The sequence below is a fragment of the Prunus mume genome, linkage group LG2 (assembly GCF_029339155.1).
Source record: "Prunus mume cultivar Tortuosa linkage group LG2, ASM2933915v1, whole genome shotgun sequence".
In the NCBI taxonomy this organism is placed as follows: domain Eukaryota; kingdom Viridiplantae; phylum Streptophyta; class Magnoliopsida; order Rosales; family Rosaceae; genus Prunus; species Prunus mume.
In genome coordinates, this window is record NC_142699.1 from 35402084 (window position 1) to 35424936 (window position 22853).

The following is a 22853-nucleotide window of genomic DNA, read 5'->3' on the forward strand; positions in this document are numbered from 1 at the left end:
TACAGCCATTCAACTATACCCTGTTTTTTTTTTTTTTTTAAATAGTATAGCCGCGGCTATACTCTGTTTTATTAATGTCTCTAAAAAAGTAGTGTAGTTGCTAAAGTCATTCTAGATTATGTTCACACTATTGTTTGGGGTCCTTCCAAGAATGCTTCTTAAGGAGGTAGCCATTATTTTGTCTTCTTTGTTGATGAGTTCTCTAGAAGAGTATGGTCGTACACCATGAAGCATAAGTATGAAGTCTTGAAGATATATTCTTGAAGTGGAAGAAGATTATTCAAACTCAAAGTGGTTCAAAAGATCAAGACTCTCATATCAGACAATGGCGATGAGTATAGGTCTTATCCTTGCTTGAAAGTTTGTCAAGATGAGGGTATTGTGAGACACTTCACGGTTAAGGAGACACCGCAACAGAATGGGGTGGCGAAACCCATGAATCGTACTTTGTTTGAGAAAGTGCTATGTATGTTGTTTAATGCTAGTTTAGGCAAAGCGTTTTAGGCTGAGGCAGTTACTTATGCAAGTCATCTCATTAATTGATTGCATGTTGCTGCGAAAGAGGGCAAAACGCCTATGGATATATGGTCTGGTAAACCTTGTACTGATTATAAATATTTGCATATATTTGGTTGTCCTACTTACTTTCATGTCAAGGAAAGCAAGTTTGATCCGAGAGCAAAGACAGCTTTATTTATGGGCTTTAGCACTAGCGTGAAAGGATACAGATTTTGATGTCCAGATGTGAAGAAATTTGTTGTGAGCAGAGATGTAACTTTTGATGAGACTACTATGGTTAATCAGAACAAGAATGGAAGTGAAATTCATGCGACCAAGACCATGAGTGGTTCAAAGTATGTGGAGTTACTGAAAACTCCAATTGTTCCAGTGACGTCTGATGATTCAAACACTAGTCCTACAATTGATTCTGATGATGAGGATGAGAGAAATGAAGAGGAGGCATCTACCCAAGAGCCTTCACAGTAACAAGATTCTATCGCAACTACTAGACCCAAAAAAGTGACTCGAAAGCCTACTCAGTATATTGAAATTGTGGCATATGCACTTCCAGTTATTGAAGATGACATTCCTTCCACCTCCGAGAGTGCGGAGTGGAAGAAGTCTATGGATGAGAAGAATGAAACTTGGGAACTTGTTTAGTTACCAAGGGGAAATAAAGCAATTGGATGCAAATGGGTTTATCCAAGAAGATGGAATCTTTGGGTATAGGAAATGTAAGATTCAAAGCTAGATTGGTAGCTAAGGACTATGCTCAGAAGAAAGGCATTGATTACAACGTGGTATTCTCTCATGTTGTAAAGCCTTCCTCTATTCGTATTTTGTTGGCTTTGGTTGTGCAGTTTGACCTTGAGTTGGTTCAACTTGATATCAAGACGACATTCTTACATGGTGATCTAGAAGAAGAGATTTATATGTCTTAACAAGAAGGTTTTGGTGTTACTGGAAAAGAAAATTGGGTTTGCAAATTGCGAAAATCATTGTATGGTTTGAAGCAGTTTCCAAAACAATGGTACAAGTGATTTGATGGGCTTATGGGCAAAGGTACACAAGGAGTCAATATGACCATTGTGTCTATTTTCACAAGCTACAAGATGGAACCTTCATCTGCTTGCTTTTATATGTTGATGATATGCTTATAGCATGTAAAGGCAAAGTGGAGATTGAAAATTTGAAGAATCAGTTGAGTAATGAATTTGAGATGAAGGACTTGGGAGAAGCCTCGGAAGATACTTGGAATGGAAATTGAACAAAACGAAGGGTCATTTCTCGATTTATGCATGTCATCCTTATCATTTCAATTTTATATAATCTTTATTTTGAAACTAGTAAATTTTTATTAGTAACAATAATATTGAAATTCACGAAATTGAAAAAAAAAAGATACTGCACCAAATTTTTAAAGACCAGCAACTGATTTTTGCTTTATTTATTTAGAATCAAATCAAATAGAAACATTACAATTTATCATAGCCTTTGGTGCAAGCCGCAGCTGCTCTGGCTTGACAGACAAGAAAAAGAAAAGGAAAAATGAAAGCCACGCCAATATAATGACAGAGAAAGCACATGCAGTATATTTTATTTAAGGTTTTAGTTGTAGGCATCTGGGTTGGCCACAAGGTAGTTCTCAATAAGCTTGAACAGACCAGTTGCCTTCTCTTTGCCAGCCTTAACATCCTCTTCCTTGATCTCAACATCACCTTTCGTGTGGTAGTTGCTGGTGCTCTTTATGACGGAACCTCCATCAGCAGATGCCACCAACTTAATCTCATAACTGATTTTCTCAACCTTGTCTGAAAGTGCATCTCCTTCAACCAAACTGTAGCTGTACACAAAGTTATCTTTGTCAAGCCCGTCGATCCGGTGCTTCACATAGCTGTAATGACTTCCTGTAAAATGAGGATTATAATTAGACATTAAGAGATTAATGCTTTCAAGATTTATGTTATTAATTAAGCAAACAAGTTGGAAGAGGAAATGGCAGAAACCAACCTTCACCAAAGCTAATCTTCTTGACGGTTCCAACACCTCCATCTCCTTCAACAATTTCAGCACTTTTAACTGATTGGGGAGCAATCTTGGGGATGAGGGTGTCAGCTTCAAGAACAAGAGCTTTGAACAATCTTGGTGGGGGGATGACTGAGGTGGACTCGTTTGTGTATGTGAAGACACCCATGATGATGATTTTAGAGCTTAGAAACAGATCAAAGAAAGAATGAAAGTGTGAAAGGATTAGATGATTGACAGGGATGATATTTGATGCTGGAAAATGTGAGAACTGGAGGTCCTATTTATAGATTGAGGCAGTGTGAAATCTCAGCTGTATATCAAAGACTTTAGACTTTGAAAATGAAAGTGAAAAGGACTTTAGATTTTTCAATTGAATGAATAAGGATATTATTGAGTCAGCAGTCAGCAGCACACCAGTTGTGTTGTAATATTCTGATCATCAAAAAGGGCAAGTATACGTCCAATATGATATACTACTAGCCAATCAGAATGGACTGTGTACGTAGACATGTTTTAGAACATTCTATTAGAAAATTAATTAGCACATCAGCTGGTTGTAATCAATTGGAATTTTTAAAATCAACTTGTAGAGGTGGCTTTCTTTGACTAAAATATTCACTGAAAACTTGTCCAGACAACTTTATGTCCATTGGGGTCACTTTACACAATGGACACTTCACCCTTAACCTATAAATACTCCCTCTGGTGGTAACATTTCCTCCCACTAGTATCAATCATTCGCTTTTAGCTTCCTCCACATTCATTCTTTCTTTGATCATTTTCTAAGCTCTTAAATCATCATCATCATGGGTGTCTTCACATACGAAACTGAGTTCACCTCTGTCATTGCTCCACCTAGGTTGTTCAAAGCCCTTGTTCTAGATGCTGACAACCTCGTCCCAAAGATTGCTCCACAAGCAGTTAAAAGTGCTGAAATTGTTGAAGGAGATGGAGGTGTTGGAACCATCAAGAAGACTAGCTTTGGTGAAGGTTTGTTTCCACCATTCTCTCTCTCTGTCTACTAACTTGGTTTTCTAGTTAATATGTAAAATGAAAGCATTTGTGTCTTAATTTCTGAAAATGTTGACATTAACCATCCTCAAATTTTGAAATTACAGGAAGTGAATACAGCTATGTGAAGCACCAGGTTGATGCGCTTGACAAAGATAACTTTGTGTACAGCTACAGTTTGATTGAAGGAGATGCTCTTTCAGACAAAATTGAGAAAATCTCTTATGAGATTAAGTTGGTGGCATCCGCAGATGGAGGTTCCATCATAAAAAACACCAGCAACTACCACACCAAGGGAGATGTTGAGATCAAGGAAGAGCATGTTAAAGCTGGCAAAGAAAGGGCCCATGCTTTGTTCAAGGTTATTGAGACCTATCTTGTGGCCAACCCTGATGCCTACAACTAAAACCATCTCTTATATATTCTACATGTTAAAGGCAACAATCTTATGTCCTCTCCTTTCTCTGTTTGTTCAGTGGTGTGGTTTTCAATTTTTCCTTTTTCTCATACTAAAGCAGTCTATGTAGTTATGATTAAAGAGTAATATTGTATTTTATTTCAATCTCAATAAATGGAACACAAATCATTTGATAGCTTTTTCCAAATTTGGTTTGCAATGTTTCCCCTGATTTCATGAATTCCACATCGATCGATGTTAACTTAGCCAACAATCAGAACATAGATGTATATCTTTTAAAAATAGACCATTCAACCCTAATCAATTAGCAATGAGTTGAGAGGTCCAACATTTTCTTTACATAAATGCAAGATTTAAAACACCCCAACTTGAGACTTTGATTCTTTGGTTGGCAAGGAGGAGAGGCAGATTAGCTACTCTGGACAGGTTCAGCTATTTATAATAGTCTCACTGCTCATGCTTGGCTACCTGTTTCCCTTTGGTACCTTTGTTGTTCTTTGTTTCTTTACAAATTTATCTGTCAAGAAATCATACTTAAATTTTTTTTCTGGTTCTCCGTTGTGTCATGTTTGTACAGATTTCTGTGAGTTCTTTTTGGACAAAGATTTCTGTGAGTTTGATTGTCAGTTTTTATTGTATAATATAGCACTGATATATGAGGTTCCACGAAAAAGTGAAGTAACAAATTGTCATTACCAAAAGTGCAGTAAAAGCCACAGGCATAAAATCCATAGAAAGGCCCCAATAAGCTGGGCTTTGTACTTTGCTTATCTTCACAAAAATTAAATTGCAATGGCCGAACAAAAGGCCCAATTGCACTTTAGAAAATAAGTTTATTCGAGCAAAGAAGAAAAATTGGTAAGATCACATAAATGTTTTATTTTACCAATGGGCTTTTGGTGTGCTCCCAAATAATTTTGGGTTTAAATCCCCATAGTACTCGTGCCTCTCAAGACCCTCCTCCGAGTAGAACTCGAAAGCCTTTTAAAATAATTAAAATTCTGAAAGTCAAAAATTGGCTAAAATCTTTAACATGTCCGAAGTTTCCCTGAAGAATTGACCCTTTTTTTCAATTGGGAAAACTTGCTGGAGAAAAAATTATTTTACTTGTCACAATGGTGGTCTTCCGTACTGTATTGTGCTTAGTTGGGTACATAGCGACGACTTTGACAAACTTATCATGTCATTCAATGTAGGTATTCAGTCATTTTCTCGAGTCTTTAGGCCATTTGCTAAACCCTATCAAATTAATTGACTTTTTCAAGCCATTTGTGGACAAGTACATTTAGCAATTAACAAAATCTCAAATTCTTTTATATTGAGTGCTATAATGGATTTTCTGGATTTTTTTTAAAATGTCCCTATAATCATTCAACAAAAAATAAAATAAAAACTCTCACCAAATATTTCCTGGATTTAGGAGAAAAAGACATGCACACTGATCATATATTCCAAGATTATCAAAGAGGTAATAGTATGCTAAACTCACACACACTATATGGATACTAGGACTCGAACTCATGACGTTTCTTGAAGAAAGCAATTGCTCCAAACTATTACACTAGTGAGTCCTTTGTGAAGTTATAATTTTTTATTCAATGAATTAATATTATTTTTATTCTAAGAAGCACCATTACTAGTTGATGTGATCAAAAATCCAATTTATAATTATCGGTGTTGCTAAGCTCAATGACACTGTTTCTCAGTATCTGAAAATATATTACATTGAATGTACTTGGACAGTTTGATGACCAAATTAGCAATCTATAGCAAACTGTTGGCTGATTATGGCGACATCTTTGATTCATAACTTTATTAATTTCCAGTAGAATTGCTCCTAGATATATATACAATACAATTAACTTCTTCTTCTTTTTCATTAGTTAGGGTGGGGAGGGGAGGGAGGTTTTCTACAATAGTGATGTATGTATATGTACGAAGAACATGAATTACTATAATATGCACGTCTTTTTGTAATTAAATCAAAATTCATATGTATCAAATTATGATTTACAAAAAAGAGGAAAGCGATAATTATATCGTGATTTACGAAAGAGAGGAAAGCGATAATTATATCAACACGATTATCAAGGTGTTGATAGTATCAATAATATAGGTAACATAACGATGTTGATATACATCTTGCTCTAACTACAGGGAAACAATTATCTCTTATCACTGGCCCTGACGTACTTGTTATATTCTCTTTATTGGGATGAACATATTCTTGATGTCAGACCAAGAGAAAAACATCCCTTTATGACCATACATGTTGAACATGGACTGTTTTTATGGTACCATTAGCTCGATGGATGAATGAGGACGAAATTTGGTCCCAAGGTGATTGCATCACCCATCAACAGGCTTTGATGTAATATGTTGTTACCATTACTTGATTTTAAATTAAAATGATGGAACGAATTATGATCTGGAAAATTAATTTTTCAACTCATTCATGCAGCCCCACTACAAAGTGATCCACTATTTTCTGCTTGATAAGCTTACATTAACATTTCTCTTGAATGTGGATTAAGTTAGATGGTCAAAAGCATTATGTCCGCTCATTTGCACTCGAGTTTGATCTCCTTCTCATATATTAGAGTAATTTAGAATTATCGCATTATAAAAAAAATATTACATTGCTCTTATTGGTTTCCCTTTTCCCCTGCCAACATAGGTCTTGTGAGCGAGACTTTTCCAACCTCAATAAATGTTCGTTGAGTTGGGTGTGAGTTAGATTTCTTCGCGTTACTATCTGCGAAGAAAAACACTGCAGTTGATCAAGACAATAAGCAATGATTTTGAAACAAAGGGGATCAATAGCCAATGGTGACCACCAGTTGCCATTGCTGATTAATCAAAGCAAACCAACAAGTCTCTTGAAACCCCAAAGTCAGAGAAGGGGAGAACCAAAAACATACAAGTAAATAAATAAATAGACATAGATATCCTATAATTACCAAAATTTAATTGTTTTTTATATTTTTTTTATAATAAAAGGTGAGAATAGGCACAGGCTATGTATGAACAGTTCATGAAGTTCTGCAGAGTTGTCTGTTTTTCTCTATTTTCATGTCATGTAGTTCTCTTAAAAAATCTCTCGTTCTCATAAAAACAATGTAACTTTACAGTTTGTGTATTGCAAAAACCTCCATTTAAGGCTGAGTTTTTACTATGTATTCTGGAATTATTTCCCCGACTGAAAACAACGTAAGTTTACCTTAACTTTGATGACCGACAGTTCGAGAAAACTGAGACATTGAAAATTCAAAGTTGGAAGACCATCTACAAACTCGGCTCCCCTCATTCACTCTTTATTTTTTGTGTACCTCCAGAGTCTATCAGACCGTCCAATTTTTTTTTTTTTTCTTTCTGGAGATTATTATCCGATACAATTATTGTAGCACCAACTTGCATAAACTGGTTGATGATCTACAGGGACGCTTCACACATCTGTGGCCTTAATCTCAACCCCTGTGATCTCTATAAATACAGCCTAAACCTTTCCCTTCTCTTCATCCCAACAACTCTTTACTCTTCAAACAACTCTCTTTGTCCTTTAAACTCTTCCTTTGATCATTTTCCAACTCAAGGACTCATATCATGGGTGTCTTCACATACGAAACAGAGTTCACCTCTGTCATCCCACCAGAGAAGTTGTTCAAGGCTTTCATCCTCGATGCCGACAACCTCATCCCCAAGGTTGCTCCAACAGCAGTGAAAGGTACCGAGATCCTTGAAGGAGATGGAGGAGTTGGAACCATCAAGAAGGTCACCTTCGGTGAAGGTAATTAGCTAGTTCTTTTTATTTTATTTTATTTTTTTAATACAAGAGGGATATTGACAAATGGGGGATTCGAAGACACTCAGATATAAGAGTAACAGTTCTTAACTACTTGATTTACAAGTCAAGTAATTAGATAGTTCTGTATGCTCATGTTTTTTTCTTAAGATTGTAAAAATTCTTGTAATGTGACAAGCATGGTTGACTAATTTGTTTATTTATGTTATAATTTGCAGGAAGCCAATATGGGTATGTGAAGCACAAGGTCGATGGGATTGACAAAGACAACCTTTCATACAGTTACACTTTGATTGAAGGAGATGCCTTGTCTGACGTAATCGAGAAGATCGCTTATGATATCAAGTTGGTGGCATCCCCCAACGGAGGATCCATCGTCAAGACCATCAGCCACTACCATACCAAGGGAGATGTTGAGATCAAGGAAGAGCAAGTCAAGGCTGGCAAAGAGAAGGCAGCCGGTCTGTTCAAGCTTGTTGAAGCGTACCTCTTGGCCAACCCCGATGCCTACAACTAAATCCAGACTTTTGTTTGTATTTATGTTTTTCCAGCTCTGTTATCAGTTGAAGGTGTGGATTTGATATTGTTGTTTCTGCATAAAGAGTGAGGGGAAAAAAAGGGAAAGAAAAACTGCCCTGGCCTTGGTGTGTTAAATGTTTGTTGTCCCATATATTCCAGGTGGATTGGTATTGTATTATTTTCTACAAAATAATGAAAATCATATGTTAACAATTTTTTGATGTCACCAAAAAAAATTGATTAGAACTTGATTAGTTGGTACAACAACAAAAAATTACAAAAATAATATAAAACTATGAGTCTAAAGGTTGATATCTAAAATTTATAAATAAAATTGACCGTTTAATAACATAACATAATGAATTTAACGCGTACACAATACTTGTAAATTAGTATTATCATCTTATGAATCCAACTAAAACAATATGATAAGGAAGCTCATGGCCTATAACACTTACAGATGGCGAGGGCTTTGTTGTCTTTGAAATTGCATAAATTTGGGAATATCCACCCATGACGATTATGCTAATTTAGGACAAACCACGATCTTTAAGACGGTGAGGTGAGGCATGTGATAAACACATAACTTTTTATTCAATTTACAATAATCGTCACATCCACGCATGTACGTCAAGAAAACAAAAATTTGATGATGAAATCAAAACTTTTTCTTTTGGACTTTTCTTATTGAGAGGATTGATAACATATTAAACTCATATACACTATACAAATGCTATGACTCGAATCTAAGACCTTTCATAAAGGAAGCATTTGTTCCAACTACTACACTAGTTGATCATTTGCTAATATTTCAATATTAACTATCCATATTTTACACTCATCAAAAACTTTTAGCTAATTTTCTTTTACGTTTGAAAATATAAGCACTCGATTACTTGTATTCAAAAAATATATATTTATAATTATTCGAGTAATGATCGAACCCTCTTAAATAGTGTCTAAACTCTCAAGTAATTTTTTTTAGAATATATAAAAAAAGGGACTGAAAAATCTTCAAAATGCTTAAAACTTTGTTAGTTTTCAAAATGTTCCAAACCCTTATGAGAGATATGCCAAGCCTGCAATAATTGTTCAGATGAGCTATATCAATAAAACTATTTTGTCAACTTTAATTAGTTGATGGGGAGCAAACAACAAAATTAATAATAAAAAGGAACTTCAATATAAGTTGTACAAATAATGGACTTGGTGTATACTTTTCCAAACTCCATTGAATTCATGGATAATAGGTGGTAGCAATAGTTTAACAAGAAAATAATTTTTTGATTATTTGTAGGGAATAAAAGATATTCGATATACTTATTCTTTAGTGAATGATACATTGTACATACCCTGGCTATCGGTGAATTTTTTATTTTTTATTTTATTTATTTTTTTGGAACATTCTTTATTAGGAGGAATGATAATATATTAAACTTACACACATATTATACAAATACTAAAACTCAAATCCGAAATATTTTCTAGAAAAATAATTACTCGAAACTACTACCACTATAATGAGTCCTTCGTGCTAGGGAACTTATTATATATGTAAGACTAGTACTTTTTTTGGGAGGGAATTTTATTAGTAACTAAAGAAATAAAATAAAATTGTCGGCTAGAATGTTATCATGTTCTAGGCATTTGAATGGTACTATGACGCCTTCCAACAGCTTTCGGCAAAATTATTGTGTGCAGATTTTTATTTTATTGATTTTTGTAAGGTAAAAGTAATTTGGTCACATGCAAGAGACAAAATGTGATACCATTGTTATTACATAGTAAGTTGTACATGTGACATTTGGTACCTAATGCAACTACTCCATCAATTCAACCAAATAGTTAATGTAGCAATCATTTAGTAAACTAGGGGAAGGGGGATTCAAATGCAGTGTTAGAAGTACATCCAACTTTAATTAATTTGGTGCCTAATTTATTTCCATGTAAATAGATAGAGTTTACTGCATCATAGAAAAGATGTTCTGCAAAGGACCCACTAGTGTAGTGATTTGGAGTATTTACTCCATCAAGCAAAGTCCTAGGTTCGAATCCTAGCATTCATGTTATACGTGTGAGTTTAGTATGCTATCATCGTCCCCTCAATAGGAAAGGTCTATAAATAAAATAAAATAAAAAGATGTTATTTTATTTTATTTTATTGCATTCATAATTCAGCCAAACACTAATCACAAATGGTCAATACAAACTAGTCACAAAAATGGTCATTACAATAATGCCGGTCTAATATCAAAATTAAGACAATTTGGTGAGCTTCCACTAACGATCACGTAGGATCGAAGAAACTTTGACATAGACATCCCAACTAAGATTGCAAACTTAGAATAATCAAAAAGAGAGCTTTAAAAGAACCAAGCTATAACAATGCAAATAAAACTCTCACAAATGATAGATGAAAAGCTCTCACAAGAAAGAGGTGAAAAGCTCTCACAAAAGAAGATGTGGAAATTACACAGAGAATCCAATGACTCTCTGCAACTTATTCCAAATATAAAGAAACTGCAAAAAGAATGATAATGGAGATCCGACGCTAAAAGCAAATAGAAATCCGACGCTAAAACACAACCGCCTGTGATGGTGAGATGAAAATAATAGAAAAGATATTCTGGAAGCAAAAGGATGAGAGATATTAAATATATTGATAGCCAATTCTGACTGCCAGCTGCCATTCTTAAAATAAAAACTCTCAAGTCTTCAATACTCAACCCCACCCCTTTCCCCCACCCCCTCCCAAATTAAAGAAGAGAAAGAAAATCAGAAAAGAACAGAAAAAAAAAAAAAAAACAGCAGCTACAAAAACCAAAAATACCAAGGTGATAATTAACCAAGCCAAGCCAAATTATTGTTCTTGGTCAATTTTGTCACAATTTCTGACATGTGTATTTTGTTTTTCTTCATTTGGTTGCCTTTTGGCTTCAACTATATCCGATAATTTGAAAAAGCTTTCGAAAAAAGCACCATCTTTATCTAAAATTCCTACTTTTACCATCAAATTAAAATGAGATGCCGACTGTCCGATTATCTGACAAGCACTCTTGAAACTGTAATCATCAGGGGGAAAAGTTGTGCCAACACATCTAGAAAGCCTTTATTATTATTTTTTTCTTTCTTTTATTTGACTCAGACACAGATATGTATGTATTAAATACTGAATACTGGAAGTTGGGATATATATATGTGACATAATTTGTATATTAAAAATTTGAAGTTCCTTGTTAATTCAGGGACTTCCAATAATCAAATGACAATTTGCCCCAAACTTCGATCTGAAGGGAACAGCTCACAAGGCCCAACCTTCACTCTAAATCTATAAATACCACCTCTCTGTACTCATCTCCAACACACTCTCAACCTTCTCTAAAACCATCATCTTTGTAGTTTGTTCATTTTGCTCATTCTCAACCTTTTGATCATCACCATGGGTGTCTTCACATATGAGAGCGAGTTCACCTCTGAGATCCCACCACCAAGATTGTTCAAGGCCTTTGTCCTCGATGCTGACAACCTTGTCCCTAAGATTGCTCCACAGGCAATTAAGCATTCTGAAATCCTTGAAGGAGATGGCGGCCCCGGAACCATCAAGAAGATCACTTTCGGCGAAGGTAATTACTTGGATTACAGTATATATGTTGTCAGACTGTTAATATGAAACCAAGGTCGTCAAATTCTTACTTTGAACATGTTTTATTATTGTTCTTCAGGCAGCCAGTACGGCTACGTGAAGCACAAGATTGACTCCATTGACAAAGAAAACCATTCATACAGCTACACCTTGATCGAAGGAGATGCTTTGGGAGACAATCTTGAGAAGATCTCTTACGAGACCAAGTTGGTGGCATCCCCCAGCGGAGGATCCATCATCAAGAGCATCAGCCACTACCACACCAAGGGAGATGTTGAGATCAAGGAAGAGCATGTCAAGGCTGGCAAAGAGAAGGCCTCAAATCTCTTCAAGCTCATTGAGACCTACCTTAAGGGCCACCCCGATGCCTACAACTAAATTGATCAGATGTCTCTGTGATGCTCGGGTCTTGCCTTTGCTATTTGATCAGTCGAAGAAGATTTGTGTGGCTTTTCTTGTTGCTTTCTAGTCAGTCCAAAGTAGCCACAGGGTGGTTGGGCACTTGGGCTTGAAAATAAGTGTGTATGGGTTGTGATCTTCTGGTTGCTTTTGATGTTTTTGTTTGGATCAAGTTGCAGAGCACAGTGTATTTATCTTCTATAAATAAATTATATAATGGAACTTCCTTGTAATGAAATGTTTTACTTGCAAACAATTAGTGCAGTGAGTAAATTTCCTAAAAACTATATTCTATATTGTGCCATATAAAATTTGCAGCGTAATCAATTATTGCACATGATCAACTTGAGAATTAATTACTTCCCTACCCCAAGAGGCTAAGAAGAATTTTCATGGCTCTCTATATTACTAAAATGCAAAGATTATTCGTAAGAGAATTTATAATTTAAATGGTTAAGATCAGTTACTTATGTGCTCCCGATGTCGAAACAAAACAAAATTACAAGAGTTATTCAACGGGTTTGCAGAGTCAGAAGTTTTCTTGAGTCCCATTTGGGCAACAACTAAGCTAAAAACAAACCATTCATCACATCACATGCCTTCACATTTTGATAAGATAGTGATCGTTGAAATCAAGAACTTGGCAAACTTTGGGTGCAGATAGACAAACATTAGGGCCGGTACATGCGTAATACTTTTTACTTTAATTAGGACAGATTTTTATATGATAACCTAAAGTAATTAAAGAGTAGAGGAGCAATTATCATAAACCTCTTATGATAAACTAAAGTAATTAAAGACCACTACTACGGAGTAATATATTATATAGTATAATTGCAAGGATTTGGAGCCAACTTGTTTTTTCTTTTCCGGAACTAGACAAACAAGAACCGACTTGGTTTAAAATAAAAAAATTCAAACAGATAAGGAGCTGGGTCCTACAAGCTTTCTGAATTATGACCTGGTGCATCCGTCTAGAAATGTGACCAAATGCAAATTCTATCGTATTAGACAGGGAAGAATTAATTCACAGAGAGGGCTATCTTCAGACGACTTTCTTGGCCCCAAGATCGAGTGACTTTAGCCCGTGATTTAGCCCATGTCAAGTGTCGACTAAGGTTTCTTTTAAAAAAAACTATTTTTGTGAACAGAAGTTATATAAATCAAATGGACAGAGATTCAAATTTGAAATTTCTTTCGACATTAGAAAAAGAAGAGATATTATCACAAGAATAAGAACTAATCAAACTAATTAATCCAGTATAATTGACCAAATCATACGAAAAAAGTCTACACAAACAAAACTAAAGCAAATGAGATTTCCTAATCACTCATGAATGGCAGAGTCAGGATTTCATATTAGAGGAGATCCTTCATAAAACTTGTATTCTCTTTATAAATTAATTATCATGAATTTCATATTTTAAATTGGTTAAATACTAATGTCATCATCTATACTATTAAAGACTTAAAAATTAATCATTTATATTCCAACAGAGAAAAGAAATGAAAAACAAAAGGAGTTCATAAAGCGCAATATTAAGGTACCCAACTCATACATGAAAGAAAAAATGAGGAAAATAAAAAATTCGCAAAGCTTTAAACAAAAGAGGAAGAGAAAAAAAGGTTAAAACTTTAGGAGTTTATATTGCAAATATCATAAACTTTAGGAGTTTAATAGAAGAGAGATCAAGAAATTTTATGGTTTGTTTGTAGACCAAAAAGAAACATAATATATTAATTTATTTTAGAATAAATATCCTAAAACTAATCTAATATATTATAATATTATATATGATATATAACATACAAATAAAAAAGATGAAAATGAAGTGGGGGCCTGGGACCGCATTGTTCCCATGCTGGCTCTGCCCTGTCACTCATTATACAAAGAGCTATTTAATTAGAAAAATTATGGAAACTTCTCTAAATTTACCCGATTGCTTCCAAATAACATCTTTGAAAAGTCGTTGGTTATTAGATTTTAGTTTATTTTATTTTATTGGTGTCACGCCATCGGGCCTACGTACATATCGGGAATTCAAAGACTAGGTCATGAGAGCTAAATGTTACAACATGTTGTACACGACCAAGACTTGAATCCTTCCTACTACCTACGTCTTAGGTTTGAGCTGGAGAAGAAAAGAAGGAAATTGAAAAAGAAAATGAAAAACAAACAAAATACAACTGTCTGTAAATATATTGATCGCTATCTTGGTTGTGACTCAACATTAATTGCCTCTTTAACCATTTGAACAACTATTGAGTATTTTACACCATTAATTTAAATTTGTCCGTATAGCTAGAAATACTTTTACTCATCACTTTAACCTAAGATATATCTTCATCACATTTCTTAACATTTTACAGGTGTTCATCAGTATAATCATGATTAGCTCTTTGCTTTGTATTTGTGGAACCATCATTATGAACATGTGTCAAGTGTTAAGAATGATGGTGAAAGAGAGTACACATTGGGTTAAAGTGATGAGCAAAAATACTCTATAAAAATAATTCAAATCTTAGCGGGATTGAGAAGCAAGTGAAAACAAATGCAAGTAGATTTGGAGCAATTTGACTAGTTGAATTTGATTAAATTTGTACAAATCCTAGGTGTTACTAGCTATAGAATAATTAAGATAAGATTAAAGGTTGTGTTGAACTTGTGACTAATAAATACACACAAATTAGACTATCAATTTCGTTACAATTTAGAACTCAATATTCGAGATCAGTATACAAATTCAACTGAGCTAATAATAAAGCAAACAACCGTACAATAGGATATAAAGAAATTTAAAATAAAATAAAAACAAAAAATAGACTTTATATCCATGATGATCCATTTTGTTTGTTATAACTTATAATAATGCACATCGTGGAGTCGTCGGCAGAATGGCTTCGAAACAGCAGATATTAAGGAGGTCGCTGTCTCTTGAAAACATCAACACAAGTCAGTGTTTGTGCTTTTAACTACATACCTCGTCTTTTCTTTTCTTTTCATTTCTATACTATCCTCTCTGTATGCACTTCCGCATTCGTTAGAGGTTTTTTTAAAAAATTTAAATTTATTTTAGAATTAAAAAAGATAATAGGTAGTTGTGTTTCATAAAAATATGATCTATTATCTAATTTTTCTTTTAATTTTAATTTTTTTTAATATGAAAAAGTGTGAATTTATCATATTATCTTTATTTAATTAATAATTTCAATTCTTAATGTTTGCATTAACTAAGTGTATTTTCTGATATTTTAAATATTTTATTATTCTCTGCCTTTTACTTTATATATATATATATATAAATGTAAACTACTTTATCTTAGGCACGTAACAAATTTTTTTTTTTTTCCTCCTATTAAGAATTCATTTGCCGTCATTATAGTGAACCTCAAAAAATCCAAATTCTGACTTATTTGTCCATTGGCCCATGTCGATCATGCAATCTACTTGTTTTGATAGGTGACAACTGGAGTTCAATAGGGTATCCAAGTTCAAGGCCATCAAGATCCACAGCTCAATCTCTTTTGCCTTTCCTTTTGCTTATAGGCAAATGAACCTTAAAAAGGTCGCCCCTTGAAATTATTTTAGAATATATTGCACAAAACAAAAGTCCTAGAACAAACCGAAGAAATTTCAGGAACAAGAATTGATGTCTCAACTTCAACCTATATATACTTCCCATGGACCATCCTCACTGACCAAGGCTTCTTAATACTCTCTACACAAATTAGCCCATCTTTCCAAGATATAATTTCTTACCATATATCTTCAATTCTCTGAATTACTATGGGTGTCATCACGTGTACAGATGAGTACACTTCCCCAATCTCTCCAGCCAGGTTGTTCAAGGCCTTGGTCCTTGATGCTCACAACCTTGTCCCAAACCTCATGCCTCAGGCTGTTAAGAGCATTGACACCCTTCAAGGTGATGGAAGGGCAGGAAGCATCAAGCAAATCAACTTTGCCGAAGGCATGTCTAGCTAGTTACCACAACACATTTTTAGGGAATTGTTCTATTATCATATTGTGAATTTAGCGCACTACATATTAATATTTGTTTGAACGTGTAGTGCGAGATTGGAAATTTGGCCGGCATCAAAATATTACCTTGGATTATATAATTTACCAAGTTTTTATAAGATTATTTTCTTCATGCAGGTAGCCAAATAAAATCTGTGACAAACCGTGTTGATCAGGTGGATGAAGAGAACTTTGTATATGGCTACACTTTGATTGAAGGAGATGCATTAGTAATGGAGAAACTTGAATACGTTTCTTATGAGGTTAAGTTTGAGGCTGCAGAAGATGGTGGTAGTAAGAACAAGATGGTGAGCAAGTACCACACCAAGGGTGACTTTGTGCTGCAAGAGGAAGATATAAAAGCTGGCAGGGAAAAGGCATTGGGGATGTACAAAGTCGTAGAAGCCTACCTCCTCCTAAACCCTGATGCCTATGCTTAAAGCCTTAAATTTAATGTACAAAGAAAAGAGACCCAAAAGAAAATTTATGTTGGGCTTTGCTTTCACTAGCTTAATAATGCTTGTAACACTGGTTGCTGGAGTCATTCTGTAATGTGGGCATTATCTAAGACTCTTAGACGAGGTCATATCTCTTAATTATTTGATCAAACTACTTAATTTGATCTAATGGCTAACTAATTTGATTCCTTAATTAAAAGATAAGGTCTCATCTAAGGCCTTATTAGGCCCTCACTATAGAGTTGTAGGTTTGATTTGAACATTTTCTCCATTATATACAATTGTAGTCTCAATTCGTTGGAGATTGGCAACAAAGAAATGTGATAAATAAATAAGCTTCCTCCATAATATTGATTGAAATATCATACTTTTTCTTCTTCGCCCAGGAAAATGTCTTTTATTTATTTAATACAAGATATAGGAGAGAGGATAACACAGGACCTCAAGTACAAGAATAATGGCTTTTTTTTTTCCTTCAAGGGAGCTACAAACGCCTTGCCGATACAGAAGAAACTGTCTTTAAACTCTGCATTTTAATCTATCTTTTTGGGCCTGTTAGCTGAATTCTATACCCGTTCCTGAGTCCAATGCTGGTAGGCCGTGCAAAACCCAAAACTATTTTAAGAACTATTAGCAAAAATATATATCTTGTTTTATTTTTTATTTTCAGCCGTGTGGGCCACGTAGATAGTAATGTAATAATGTGTACCAATTATGTGAAAAAAAAATTTAGAAAGTATCAAGTGGAAGTCCTGAGGATGCAAACGATGCCCCACAACAAATTCAAATAATTATATATTAATTCCACCCACCAATCTAGAAATCTAGAAAGAAAGGGATGCACTAGCGTGACGGCAAGGTTTTTGAATTTTTTATTCAACGGGAAGACTACCTTACATATTAGGCTTGATAGGTTATTCAATTGAGATTTTAAAGATTTTAAAGAAATTTAAAAATTCAAGCGTGTTCTATAAAATTTTAAGTGTGTATCAATTCAAACATTTTAAAGTCGATGTTGTATATAAAACTTGATGTGCATTTTTGTTTGAATCTTGTATATTATCAATTATTTCCAAAGGTACCTTCTGCCAACTGGTTCAGCTGGACCATAAAACTCTAACAGGTCCAGAGCATGGAAATTCCATGTCACTGGCAGTCATCCAGTTGAAAAGTCCACCTTAGGCTACATTTGGTCCATTTTGTACATTAGAATTTTGATTGTATTAAGATTTAAAATATTCATACCAAGTACCACGCAGGCAGGCACCACCTAAAACTACTTTCATAGTAAAACAAAAGTTGTTGTGCCTTCATATTCCCATCTCAAAACATCATCCATTCATCTTCTTCCTCACAACAAACCCTTTCTCTCTGATCAAGCAAAAAAGCCAAGATGGGGTTCACCAAAGTGAGCCAGAAATTTGTGACTCAGGTAACTCCAGAGAGGATGTTCAAGGCCTTGGTCCTTGATGCCCACAACATCTGCCCCAAGCTCATGTTTTCATCAATCAAAAGTATTGATTTCATTGAAGGTGAAGGGGAGGTAGGAACCATCAAACAGATCAACTTCACTGAAGGTTAGCAACACAAAGTCAACCCTCTTTTTCTTTCTTAATTTTTTTTTAATGAAATATAATTATAATAATATCTGATATGTTTGGTTTTGTTGGGGATGGATGTGTAGCTAGCCCGATGAGATATGTGAAGCACAGGATTGATGCTCTGGACAAAGAGGCACTCAGTTGCACCTACACTTTCATAGAAACCGATGCAGATAATAGTTTGCTGGAAAAGCTTGAATACATAACTTATGATGTCAAGTTTGAGGGATATGGCAGAGGAGGATGCATTTGTAATTTGACAAGCACATACAAAGCCAAAGATGATATACATATCAAAGAAGAGGACATTGAGCTTGGAAAAGACAGAGCTATTGGGATGTATGAAGTTTTGGAAGCCTACCTCATGGCACACCCTCGTGCCTACACTTAAAAATTTCCAATAAAACTTCAAGTTTTTGTATACATTTTTAGAATTTTATTGTTCCATGTTTTTTTTTTCCCTTTTCCAGAAGTGCTTTTCTTGTTGAACTTTCCTTTATTTTCTTGTTCTTGCACAAGATTGTGATTCAGATGAATATATAACTTTGGTCATAATCTACTTAATCTGGGGCATTTTATCTCTGTGGTGTGTAAAAGTAGTTCGTCCAATTTTTTTTTTCTTTATCAGATAGTTCATCCAATTTCATTTACACAAAAATATATATGAGCAGTGTCCATTCCTAAGAAAAGTGAAGGGATTGGAGAGCAGAAACCATGATAAACAGATAGAAACTCTAGTCTCATCTCGAATTCTTAATTCGACTCTGTCAACAGTTTGTATTTTGTAAATTATTTGTTCTGATTTACCTTGTCAAATAAGGAATTAGTTGCAGAAACATAAAAAATATGCAGATGAAATTGAAAAGTATTGCTTGAATAGTAGTGAGAGTGAGAAGAAAAAATTCACAACTTGGGTCAGAGGTGTTGGATTGGATATTTTTTTTAACTGTATTTTTATAATTTCTCTATGATTTAAATCATGGATCATCTCTTGTTGCTACATATAGGTAGGATTTCATTAAACCATGTTAAATATAAAACTTCTTGTAGGCAATCTATTTTGTATTAATCTTGGTGATGGATGTGGTTCCAGATAAAACCTGAACAATTGGTCAACAGTCAACAGTCAACATGCATGAGTCTCGTGAAAGTATTAACCAATTGTTTAGACAGGATAGGAATTGTCACAATCTAACCCCTTGAGGCAACATGTAGACCTTATGATATTTGGAGGTTAAGCCTTGATGCACAAATGGCTATAGGCAATTTGCAGCCTTGCCCTTCACTGCAGGCTGCATCTGATAATTTGCAACCACAACTTGTTGCTGACTCACAAATGAATTAGAATTGGATCAACTCGGCCCACTACTCATGAACTTTGTTCTAAGGGGATACACTCGAATGACCCCTTCTCATAATTCTGGACTGGTCCGATATGGAATGAACTTATAATCCTGGAATCGACTCCATCATGTTAAATTCATAATCAACAGAAAACTTGGACCTCATAAGGAACAAATATGCTACAGTTATTGTCAGAATTTGGGTTAAATGTGCCAGCCCTTGAAATCCTGCCCCAATCTTGTAACAGCCGCCCATGTGTTTGATATCATAAACATGTATTTTCTTTAGTAGGATCTTTGAAGTTTGAATCTGAAGTCTAACTTAGTGGCCAAAATACTTTGAAACCTTGACAAACATTCTATGACTAATCATGCGTTCTTTTCAAAATGGATTTCACCAACGCACACTTAAACTTAAGCTATATATATACTGCCAATGTTTTCCACCACTCTATACTCTCTTTTTTATCTCTTCCTATTCTGCATACCATGGGTGTGACAAGTATTACACAGGAGTTCCTGTGCCCAATTGCCCCGGCACGCATGTTCAAGGCTCTGATCATAGACTCTAAAAATTTGATACCAAGGCTGTTGCCCCAGTTCATAGCAAGCGTTGATGTAACTCAAGGAGATGGGGGAGCAGGAAGCATTGAACAAGTCAACTTCACAGAAGGTTTGTAATCTGACATTTTTTAAATAAAAAAACAACAGATAAACTTTTGTTTTAGCAGTTCTGCAGTTTTCGCAATATTTCTTGTCTGAATGAATGTTTTGTTTGGTTTACAATGTAGCCAGCCATTTCAGATACGTGAAGCACCGAATCGATGAACTTGACCAAGATAATTTTGTGTGCAAGTACACCATGATTGAAGGGGATGCATTAGGTGACAAGCTTGACTCGATTGCTTATGAGGTCAAGTTTGAGGCAAGCCAGTGATGGGAGCTCAATCTGCAAGATGACAAGTAAATACAACACCATAGGGGAGTTTGAGGTCAAAGAAGAGGAAATCATATCAGGAAAGAACAGTGCTATGGGGATATACAAAGTTGTGGAAGCCTACCTCTTGGAGAACCCACATGTTTATTCTTGAGTGCTATGGGGATATATAGTTACAACTGTTTACTTCTATATATACATAAACAATATATACTGCTGCGAATTCATTGTTTAGGAACCTTGTGAACCATTCATCAATGGTTGCCATTATAATTAATAAAACAAGAATATTGTAATTTGTAAGACAAAGTTCCAAATATTAGTGGACTTGTTGAGTTTTGTGACCATATTTTTGAAGTATAGAATCCATCTGTGAACACTAATCACAGATGGAAATTCATCAGCCAACAATACCATACCACCAGACAAGAATATCATTAGCAGAAGCAAAGCATACCCACCAGCCTGTATATTCCTTATGTTTCAAATCGCAAAAAAGAACAAAAAACTAGTCAATTTTCTTCACTCTTTATTTAGGGAAATGGACTTCGTTTTCAGCTTGCAACCTCAATAATTTGGTCAATGACTCAATGCAAAGCTCGTCAATGTTCTTCACTATCTTCTTTAGCGAGAGCCAGCTTGTATATTCCCTCTGACCCCCAATACTTTTCATGCTTCAGTCTTTTTGTTCAATCAGAAAGAATGCATCCACCAGACGCAGTATAATGCAGCCTTTTAATTGTTTTGTTTTTATCCCAAGCGAGTCCTTTGGCTATTCGGCTGGCTCTGTTTTTGTTGTTGTTTATTTTGTATTTCAGAGCTGAGAAGCCTAACTCTGTACAAGCTGGTCCAAGAACAAACAGCAATCAACTTTACGTGCCAATGCCAAGCGTCCATCTACACAATCACATAACAGAAAAGACGAACTGAGCACAACTTGCCGACAACTAACATTTTGGTCAATATACAGTCCTAAAGGAAGCAAGCCATTAATCTCAGCAATCATAAGAAATAATGCATTAGTTATATGACACTTGGTAGGTGCTGGATGGTTGGAGCTGGCTTCAATATTAATTAATTATATATCAGTTCCTTTTTTACAAAGGCATCTGCAATGATTAGGATTAATATAATTTTATTGCATGAAATCGAACTAAAATAATAAAATCTCACTTGCAATGGTGTGATTTAGTTCATTGCAATAGATGCAATTGCAATAGAGAGGTGCTTATGTGATGAACTCTCTATTAAATTACAAGAGGCTAATCATGGGACCCACATGTCAATAAACTGAAGCTATTGAACTGTACCATTGCAAGTAAAATTGCATTTCAATTCAATAGATGACAAAATTGAACTATTGAATCACCATTGCAGATGCTCTAAAGAATGGCTAAAATTGAAACTCAAAAGCATCAAGCAATTTAGTTAGATAACTTAAAAAAACTTATTTATGTATTTGGCCTCTTTTTACAATGACCAAAGTCAAACAACTTTGAAAACTGATAGGTCCCGGTGCCATAGGACCCAAAGATTCGATCAATTCCAAGAATGGTTAAGCTCCATTCACACCAGGCTGACACTTAATTTAATAAGATCAAGCTCAACACTCTGCTAAAGCAAAACAGCAATTAAGCAGTATTAAGAAGAGAAAGAATCTGCACCTCAAAATCTCTGTCAACCTTTACGACTAAAATGAAAGGAGGTTTATGCTTTCCAACCCCAAATTAGTTTTTGTCATTTTCAAATACGTAAGATTTGATCTTTGCTTGTGCCAAAAGGATTCCATAATAGTGGAACTCCTTCAAGCCTGAAAAGCTAGCCATGCACTGGTGGAAATGTAAACAAATGTAATCTGGTAACTTCAATTTCTTTTCTATGGTCGGTTTTGGATATCCTAATAAGCTCACAGACGTCCCTCAATTATACACACAGCCATCCATCATAAAGCCAAATTCCCTTTGGCTCTCAACATTCCAATGTCCATACAAAAAAACTGACTCTTTTCTTGAACCCACGCCTCTCTCTCTCTCTCTCTCTCTCTCTCTCTCTCTCTCTCCAGCCTTTAAGATTTGACACTGCTTTTTGGAGGCTAATCAATCTGCAATATTTCAATCTTTCTCTTGTGGAAAGGAGATTCCTTGCATGCCCCACATCTTTTGCCTTTCAATT

General features: G+C 34.9%; 6 protein-coding genes and 1 pseudogene across 7 annotated transcripts; 6 read left to right on the plus strand and 1 right to left on the minus strand.

Moving 5' to 3' along the window:
- Positions 1 to 1915: 1915 nt before the first annotated feature.
- On the minus strand, positions 1916 to 2793 carry LOC103323098 (major strawberry allergen Fra a 1.08-like). The gene is made up of 2 exons (XM_008225057.3): positions 2512 to 2793; positions 1916 to 2408 (listed from the first exon to the last, which is right to left on the minus strand). Exons 1-2 carry the CDS (start codon positions 2693 to 2695, stop codon positions 2110 to 2112), a joined length of 483 nt encoding a protein of 160 aa, XP_008223279.2. The 5' UTR covers positions 2696 to 2793; the 3' UTR covers positions 1916 to 2109.
- Positions 2794 to 3263: 470 nt separating this feature from the next.
- LOC103323085 (major strawberry allergen Fra a 1.08-like) lies at positions 3264 to 4145 on the plus strand. The gene is made up of 2 exons (XM_089046960.1): positions 3264 to 3519; positions 3648 to 4145. The coding sequence occupies exons 1-2, from the start codon at positions 3336 to 3338 to the stop codon at positions 3944 to 3946; spliced, it is 483 nt and encodes a 160-aa protein (XP_088903086.1). The 5' UTR covers positions 3264 to 3335; the 3' UTR covers positions 3947 to 4145.
- Positions 4146 to 7459: 3314 nt separating this feature from the next.
- LOC103323083 (major allergen Pru ar 1) lies at positions 7460 to 8492 on the plus strand. Its single transcript, XM_008225042.3, has 2 exons — positions 7460 to 7745; positions 7979 to 8492. The coding sequence occupies exons 1-2, from the start codon at positions 7562 to 7564 to the stop codon at positions 8275 to 8277; spliced, it is 483 nt and encodes a 160-aa protein (XP_008223264.1). The 5' UTR covers positions 7460 to 7561; the 3' UTR covers positions 8278 to 8492.
- A 3132-nt stretch (positions 8493 to 11624) lies between these two features.
- Positions 11625 to 12559, plus strand: LOC103323084 (major allergen Pru av 1). Its single transcript, XM_008225044.2, has 2 exons — positions 11625 to 11902; positions 12002 to 12559. Exons 1-2 carry the CDS (start codon positions 11719 to 11721, stop codon positions 12298 to 12300), a joined length of 483 nt encoding a protein of 160 aa, XP_008223266.1. The 5' UTR covers positions 11625 to 11718; the 3' UTR covers positions 12301 to 12559.
- A 3310-nt stretch (positions 12560 to 15869) lies between these two features.
- LOC103323144 (major strawberry allergen Fra a 1.06-like) lies at positions 15870 to 16966 on the plus strand. Its single transcript, XM_089047614.1, has 2 exons — positions 15870 to 16296; positions 16485 to 16966. Exons 1-2 carry the CDS (start codon positions 16109 to 16111, stop codon positions 16780 to 16782), a joined length of 486 nt encoding a protein of 161 aa, XP_088903740.1. The 5' UTR covers positions 15870 to 16108; the 3' UTR covers positions 16783 to 16966.
- A 1077-nt stretch (positions 16967 to 18043) lies between these two features.
- LOC103323082 (major allergen Pru ar 1-like) lies at positions 18044 to 18965 on the plus strand. Its single transcript, XM_008225041.3, has 2 exons — positions 18044 to 18377; positions 18485 to 18965. The coding sequence occupies exons 1-2, from the start codon at positions 18194 to 18196 to the stop codon at positions 18790 to 18792; spliced, it is 492 nt and encodes a 163-aa protein (XP_008223263.2). The 5' UTR covers positions 18044 to 18193; the 3' UTR covers positions 18793 to 18965.
- Positions 18966 to 20155: 1190 nt separating this feature from the next.
- LOC103323081 (major strawberry allergen Fra a 1.08-like) lies at positions 20156 to 21028 on the plus strand (annotated as a pseudogene). The gene is made up of 2 exons (XR_016124783.1): positions 20156 to 20417; positions 20536 to 21028. The product of XR_016124783.1 is annotated as a major strawberry allergen Fra a 1.08-like (transcript).
- Positions 21029 to 22853: the final 1825 nt, after the last annotated feature.

What these genes read in the sequence shown, in the direction of transcription:
- LOC103323144 (XM_089047614.1), top strand. Translation starts at nt 16,109, where the DNA reads ATGGGTGTCATCACGTGTACAGATGAGTACACTTCCCCAATCTCTCCA. An exon ending in ATCAACTTTGCCGAAGGCAT is followed by an intron (nt 16,297 to 16,484) that starts GTCTAGCTAGTT and finishes TCATGCAGGTAG; the next exon opens with CCAAATAAAATCTGTGACAA.
- LOC103323098 (XM_008225057.3), bottom strand. Translation starts at nt 2,695, where the DNA reads ATGGGTGTCTTCACATACACAAACGAGTCCACCTCAGTCATCCCCCCA. An exon ending in GAAGATTAGCTTTGGTGAAG is followed by an intron (nt 2,409 to 2,511) that starts GTTGGTTTCTGC and finishes CTCATTTTACAG; the next exon opens with GAAGTCATTACAGCTATGTG.
- LOC103323082 (XM_008225041.3), top strand. Translation starts at nt 18,194, where the DNA reads ATGGGGTTCACCAAAGTGAGCCAGAAATTTGTGACTCAGGTAACTCCA. An exon ending in ACAGATCAACTTCACTGAAG is followed by an intron (nt 18,378 to 18,484) that starts GTTAGCAACACA and finishes ATGGATGTGTAG; the next exon opens with CTAGCCCGATGAGATATGTG.
- LOC103323085 (XM_089046960.1), top strand. Translation starts at nt 3,336, where the DNA reads ATGGGTGTCTTCACATACGAAACTGAGTTCACCTCTGTCATTGCTCCA. An exon ending in GAAGACTAGCTTTGGTGAAG is followed by an intron (nt 3,520 to 3,647) that starts GTTTGTTTCCAC and finishes TTGAAATTACAG; the next exon opens with GAAGTGAATACAGCTATGTG.
- LOC103323083 (XM_008225042.3), top strand. Translation starts at nt 7,562, where the DNA reads ATGGGTGTCTTCACATACGAAACAGAGTTCACCTCTGTCATCCCACCA. An exon ending in GAAGGTCACCTTCGGTGAAG is followed by an intron (nt 7,746 to 7,978) that starts GTAATTAGCTAG and finishes TATAATTTGCAG; the next exon opens with GAAGCCAATATGGGTATGTG.
- LOC103323084 (XM_008225044.2), top strand. Translation starts at nt 11,719, where the DNA reads ATGGGTGTCTTCACATATGAGAGCGAGTTCACCTCTGAGATCCCACCA. An exon ending in GAAGATCACTTTCGGCGAAG is followed by an intron (nt 11,903 to 12,001) that starts GTAATTACTTGG and finishes ATTGTTCTTCAG; the next exon opens with GCAGCCAGTACGGCTACGTG.